The sequence below is a fragment of the Habropoda laboriosa genome, unplaced genomic scaffold (genome assembly GCF_001263275.1).
Source record: "Habropoda laboriosa isolate 0110345459 unplaced genomic scaffold, ASM126327v1 scaffold42, whole genome shotgun sequence".
NCBI lineage: Eukaryota > Metazoa > Arthropoda > Insecta > Hymenoptera > Apidae > Habropoda > Habropoda laboriosa.
This window is the reverse complement of record NW_017100181.1, coordinates 713,700-720,997: the sequence shown is the minus strand read 5'-3', so window position 1 is coordinate 720,997 and position 7,298 is coordinate 713,700. Positions and strand designations below refer to the sequence as shown.

At 38.8% G+C, this 7,298-nt stretch overlaps 1 protein-coding gene across 1 annotated transcript in view; it reads right to left on the bottom strand.

Annotated features, from left to right (window-relative positions):
* Positions 1-7,298, bottom strand: part of LOC108579092 — a 48,202-nt gene that overhangs the window by 996 nt on the left and 39,908 nt on the right. The window contains exons 8-9 of the mRNA XM_017942535.1: positions 1,859-2,120; positions 927-1,322 (exon numbers count right to left, since the gene is read on the bottom strand). Coding sequence (XP_017798024.1) covers positions 927-1,322; positions 1,859-2,120 — 658 coding nt within the window. The remainder of the gene's footprint in view (positions 1-926; positions 1,323-1,858; positions 2,121-7,298) is intronic.

Genomic DNA, 7,298 nt, shown 5'->3' with positions numbered 1-7,298 from the left:
TTACGTAATGAAAGCTAGCAAGCCTGACAGACTCTGTCTCGGCCAAAATGTACAGTCGGTGGAACAAATACAATCAGCTCGTAAATTAAAGCATCAAGTGGCCAGCACACCTTGATGTAGCGGCAATCAGTTTTAGAGTCGGCACGATAAGCTAACGGTATTTCCCGTACTATCAGATAAATTAAAAATGCCAATTAGTATTTGTTTATTTATTTTTAATATTTAAAGTTTCTTTCTGCGTCTGACGCATCGTAAGGCTATGTGATCAGCGTAGATCAATTGGATAGCCGAATTTTAAGACCGTGGAACTGATATAGAATGAAGTAAACAACGTCAAAGTAATGGATAAGGTAATAAAAATTGAATCAGAATACACGTGAAAACGTAGACCATTATAAAAATTTAAAGGACGACAAAACTTGCGCAGGCGCCGAATTTTAAGACCGTGGATCTGATATAGAATGAAGTAAACAACGTCAAAGTAATGGATAAGGTAATAAAAATTGAATCAGAGTACACGTGAAAACGTAGACCATTATAAAAATTTAAAGGACGACAAAACTTGCGCAGGCGCGGTGAATACATTATACGGGCCTAACTGAAGGTTCGAGTCCTCATCTTCTCATACTTCTATCAATTCTTCTGTTAGAACACTTGAAACATATTTACTTTCATTGACTTCACGAGCTTGCTATATTTCTTCCACCGACTATACCTTCTAACTTCCTAACGTCCGAATACAGGATCCTTGAATGTGAAGAGACAAAAGAACGGAAACTGAAAATCTAAAGGAGCTTGAAGAGATGAAGTTTACGAAAAAAAACTGAAGGGAAATTGGAAAGAATGTTGGCAAAGACGTATTGCCAGTGACATAATTGCCATAAATTCAATAACAACTTCAAATTGAATAAGAATTAACGAAATACCTGCAATCGATAGTAAGTTGGTTCAGAATCGAAGTCCAAGGGTTGCACCTGCGACAAGTTCTTGCGGTTCTTCGACAAATGTTCCATAGCCGATGGTCTTCTACGTTGTAATTGTGAGGGCAACTGCGGTTGTTTGCAATCCAAGCTTGCAGCCAGTCTGGTCAATTGAAATCCTTGTTGCTTTTGTTTATTCCTGGATTTCTGATGAGTATTGGAAACACTATCCGACGAGAAATCAAGTTCCTTTGTACTCTTCGTGTCTATCGAACGTTTCGAATGATCACTGTGCCTGTTTCTCACTGTCGGTAAACTTTGCCGCAGTTCCATCGAATTTCTCACATTAAGACCAGGGAGATTCGCGACTAACGCAGTTACCTGTGGCCCCTTTTGGAAAACCTATACAATAAAGGTTAAACTTTGTACCTGTTACGATGGTTCGATCGTTTATTCGATAATTTCGAAGTATTTTTTAACGGAATGTTAAACAATTCGAAGCACATAGTAGCAATTTTTCTTTTAAAACTAAGATTTTGGAGATTTCAAGATTGCAACCGTATACAGAGTGGGACAAAAACATTGTCCACCTGGAATATTTCTGTTATTCGTAATAGCATGGAAAAATGTTACATACAAAACTTGCACGATAATGAGGAAGACATAATGCGATGTAAATACTTCTTACGTGGGTGGAGGCGATTCACGTGCATCTTTCTTTCTCTTAGAGATTTTCAGTTAATCAATGCTCTTGTAATACATTAGTAAAAGTGTATCGAACATTATGGAAATTGTTGTAAATATAAACATTTAATTTTCTTTTGTTCTTTCAAAAATGAACGGTACAAAACCACGGAAACGCTCAAGATGACCTAATATTTCCCTGTGTAATACTTCCTTCCAAAAAAACGCTGATCTATTATCTTCGTTCCGTGTACCTGAACTTGTTCTTGGCGGGTCGGCGGAGGATCTGCGGAGACTTCGGCTCTACTTGGTGCCAGAAGATCCCTAACCTGTTCCTCGAGATACCCGATCCTGTGAGTCAGCCTGAGGTTATCTGATCGAAGTGTGCGGAGTGCTGCGAGGGACTCGCCTTTTCGAAGGACCACGATTTGCGCCGCATCGGGCGCAACGGCCAACAGCCTCGCCAAGTCGCTTCTGCCAGCTCCCACCACAAGTTTTCCATTCACTTCCAAGATCCTGAAGACAATATTGACTGATAAGTCTAGTAGGTTTTGCGAGTACGATTACGCTTAATTGGGTGAAACTTTTGCGCCGACGAAGGAAAAGTTGGTTCATCGGAACGAGTGGTAACGCGAAGAGATATTTCTGCTCTTCCTAGAAATTCGTGAGAATTATTTACAATCGAACTTTCTTATTTACAAGTGAAATAACTCCGGTGCAGTGTTTGGTTAAAGGGGTTTCGTTAAGTTTAAGAACAGCAGAAGGTATTTCACGCGTTTCTAAACAACGCGTTACTTTTCCTTGTTTTCGTCGTAATAACGTGCGTACGCGTGAGTTAGGCAAGAAAAGAACCAGCCTCTTTACAAATTCGGTAACTTATGTAATAAATTTTTTATTGCTGCGCAATGTTAAATAACACTTTTCACTTTTAACTTTAAGGTCTGCATCAAAACGTACAGTGTGTTTCGTTTACCTGGAAACGCAGAAATACCTCGTGGACCGTTGAAGATATGAAAGTATTGTTAATTATAATTATATTTTTAATTATAAGGGAGATTTTAATGTCAATTTAATTTTTTTTTAAATAGAATACTATGCATCTCTATTCATAGAACGATAGCTACATTTTTACTTATAATACAATCCTTGCCAACATGGCGGCCAGTAATCAGTAACTCCTCTATTTTGTAACGTTGTTACTTTTTAAAAATTGGAGGAAAGAGCTGAAGGTTGCGTATATATTCTCTGAAAAAATTGCAACTTTTCACTTAGTGGTTACCTATGAAAAAAATTCCTAATCTTTACCTATATTTAGATACCTCAGGGGTGGTGTACCCACTTGACCCTAGAGCGGTCTTCGGGTCTTTTCTGACCCACCGCCTTTTTATATTTTTAGTCATTGTTGCTGTTATCAAGTTTACGTTCCTTAACATTATTTTAAACGTTTACTGTCTAGGTTCATATGTCGCGTTGGAAACAAAAATTATTGCACATAAGGTCTTAGGTCCTTTTTCACCCAAAAGTCTTAAGCGTACAGTCAAAACAAAGAACGCATTCAGTGTAACAGAAGGTGATAAACAGATAGTTTAACAGGTATTGTGTAGCACGATCTAACTTTTTGGGATTTCGCTAATTTACGACCTTCTACTTCAATAAATCACTCTGTACTCTTCTTCAGAAGCGCCATCTTTATATACAGGGTGTGACCCAGGTAAAGTGTTACAATCTGTTTTCTCCGAAACTATTAGCGATACCGACTTGAAATTTGGACACGTTAAATGGTTCAAAATGGCTAACATTTTACTTAATTAACGTTTATAAATTCTACGTTTTTTCATTTTCATCATTCTTGTCCCATCCCAAAATTATTCTTCAACAAATTGTCCTTCGCTATAAATTTTGAACTATGCAGAATAAAAAAGAATTACGTTTGAGATAAAAGTTGTTAATCTTGACAACCTATATCAGAATAACGAAAAATTAATGTACAGTTCCATTTAAAAAAAAATTGGGGGTTGCACCCTTTCCACCCATAGGAAATTCATCCAAAGAAGTTTTGTACTCTGAAATGTCAACTCCTTTGAACCATTTAACGTGTCCAAATTTCAAGTCGGTATCGCTAATAGTTTAAGGCAGTGGTTCTCAAAAAAGTGGTTCTCTAAACTTTTATTTTTTCCAAATACGCCTCATCCTTCTGCAGCGGCACGCTACATACCTGCGTAATAAACATTCGGCGGGCAGACGGCTAGCAGAAAAAACACTTGAAAATATCAAGAACAAGCTAGCACTGTTTAGGATTCTCACGCCAGCGAAGCTATTTTTGAGAAGTCGTTTGTCAATCGATAATAAGGGCGTTGGAAATTTACTCGTCCCTTACGTAAACTCTCTCGACAATCTCAATAGCGTTCGTAGGAATCCTAAACCGAGGGTTCCTCAAGGGCCTGCCGATTGAGGTTCGTAAACCTACATGTCGCACGTAGCGGCTGGGCCCGCGGGGCACCCCGCTGCTTTGCCGAATCTACGCAGGAAACATCACTCCCACCAAGTTGCTTCCCCACTCTCGGAAAATCACGCTAAGGGCGTAAAAGAGTGGGCGGTGGAATTTCCACAAAAAAGTCTAATTGGCTTAAACGGATTTCCCGTTTAGCCAATTAGAAAAAGGTAATTCCATCGAACGGGCCTAGAGAAACTAGCTGGTGGCCCGGCGAAGCAACGAGTGCCAGTCTGCTGTGGGAGTCTAATAAGGATCGTTAGTAGTAATAAAATACCTTTTTAAAGTACACTCGCGTCTTTATTGAACACACATAATCACATCCTTCACTTCATACCTTTACTAACTGTAAAAAGCAAAAAATAATAATAATAGGGGTGCCGTGAATTTTGTTTAATGATATCAGTGTGCCGCCAGACACAAAAGTTTGAGAACCACTGGTTTAAGGTTAGGGTTACCTTGCAAATCAAGCTGACCTCGAAGTATCCCCTACAGTTCCATATGATAAAAAAAAAAAATTATTTTCAGTACATAATGTCCCTTTCTATACCAAACTCCCACAGGAAAGATTTATTCATATCTTCAACGGTCTACGAGACATTTCTGTATCTCCGGTTAAGCGAAACACACCGCATGTATCGCGCCACCCTGTTACAATTTAAATCAATATTTCCATCGAACCTCTAAATTTAATAAAAGAAACACAAGCGTCTTCTCATTCCACAACTTTTTCCTATTTTTTTTTTAGAAACACCATTATATCGTCGCCGTAGAATTTCCTAGGATTGTCATGAAAATACTTTTTGCTTCATGGGATGACCTAATATTGTACGTTGCCAAAATTACAACGAAACAATCAGAAAGCGTTGCGGGAACGACATCACCTCGACTGTATTATACTCTTGTTGTAAAAATTGAAGTAGATTCGGATACCAGGAATTGTAACGAATACTCTTGAAAGATGTACCATGGAAGCAGGTACGGAGAGAAAAGACGGGGTCATGTGAAGTTGCAGGCGCAATTAGCCGGGGCACACGGCGAACTTCCGGTGCTGTTTCACGCTACGGTGACCCGTTGGGAACCAAATGCCAAGATTGTAGTATTGTTCTACGCTGATAGCCATGTCGGGTAGCGTAACCACACAGTGTTACGCGTTATACGTTTGCCGTATACTCTCTTTCTTAATAATATTCCTTCGTTTTGTTTATCTCTCTTTTTCTATTAACTTCGTTTTGCTTCCGTTTTACTTAACTCAGCGAATGTTCCGATCTGTTACAAATCATCGGTTACTTTCAGACGCTAACCACCAAAGAAGAAGCTAGAAGCCGTTACGAGTTAGGTACTAGAGTTGCTCGTCGACAGAAAGGACACGGTTTCCTTTCTCGTTGTGCGATAATTACGTCGCACGTAGTCGTAGATTTTACCATCTTTACGATTGTACTTTAGCATCCAGTTTCGAGGAAAAGAATCTTGCGTGACTAATATTCGACGTGAAACAATTATTTAGGTTCTTGTTATTTTACCGTTTTCGTTCAGTCGCCTTGGTAATATTTCGAACTCTAAATTCTTTTTAAAATTTTGTTTTCAATAACTCCCTATTACTTTAAGAATTTTATGTGTAATGCACTTCGAAAGACATCTGGTTGATAGGAACCAATTTAAACAATTTTTTTAACTAATTACATATACTGAAATTAATATATGGCATGAACACGTTAAGCGCCGTGTCAGTCACCGGTGACTGACACTACACTTTTCGTTCGGGCCGCGTCAGTCACTCTTGACTGACGATATACAATTTAAAACATTATATTCTTCTATTAATAAATTTTAAATAATTTGGAGATCACAAAAGAACGTACCTAAATATTACTTGTCAAAAAAAAAAATTTTAACGAGTATTATTAAAACACATGCAGTCCTATCGCAACCTTACACAGATCTCTGGCCGCCAACATATCAGTGAAATCGGATATCGCGGGCTAAACGGAAAGGAAGACAAACCAGGCTTGGCGCTTAACGTGTTAAGGGTCATCTATGCATATGTGTACCTATTGCTCATCCAGGTAAAAAAAAATATTGCAAACTTTAATTATTTAAACTGGCAATTTAAAAATTACTTCATTCATACCTGTGAATCAAACTGATGTCGAGTCACGCTCGACAAAGTAGTCCAAAGGGTTCAGAAAATGTTTAGTAGTGTAGTGGTTGCCTCCTGCAACCACTTCTACAGCAACAGAACAACCGAAAATTAAAAAGACTAATCGACCTCAAACGAGGGATAGGAGACCTTCTTCAATGCAAGTGCACTCATCATGTTACATAAAGAACTCTAATGTTTCAGTCTTACGTGATTGCATTAGCCTAAAGAATCCAATTCTGACTGCTGATATTATGTGAAATAAATAAATAAATAAAAAGATAAGAGTGAAAACTTTCTACTCGAACATCGGTTTTCTCCAAAGTAATCCTATTTGGAAATGCGGAATTTTACGATGTATAGTTGGTGGAAGAGATATAGCACCGTCGTACATCACGACGTTAAGTAAAAACATCCATTGATCTAGCCGCACGCAGGGCCGTACGCGTTTTAAGCTGCGTCTACGCTATGTAACATAAAGCACGTTACATATTTTTTGAGACTGTGTAATCTTATTGAGAAAAGATTTATAATCCGGCTAAAGAGCGAAAGCATGTGAAAGAGTAAGGGTAGTTACGAGTAATAATGTAAAGGCAAGGGATGCAGCAAAGGGAGAGCGACTGCGATAGAACAATGAACAAAAGAAATGCTTTGAATTTAGCGTGGCCAAAGCTTAGACTAGATTGGTTCAACCCTTTCGCTACGGCAGATTTTACTGTGTAACGAGGGTGACTGATGGTAAATTTTTAACCATGGCTGCAAAATTTGATAACCTAGGCCGTGTCGTTTTAAAATTCGGTTTATTAAATTAAAGGTGGAACTGCACCAAAAGGCTCCACGTGTAACGAAATGTGGCGCCAATAGTAACGAAAGGGTTAAGAAATGAACTACCTACAGGCCTATAGTGAGAGTTCTCTCTGAACGCCATCCTGAGGTTTATCACTGTGGGATGCGTAGGTGAATTAACGACACGTGGATGCGGTGTATCTTTTATTACGTTCGATGCGTGGTAGTCGCACGCTCGGTACAATGGGTCGTCGTCGACTGCCTCGTACCGGGAAGA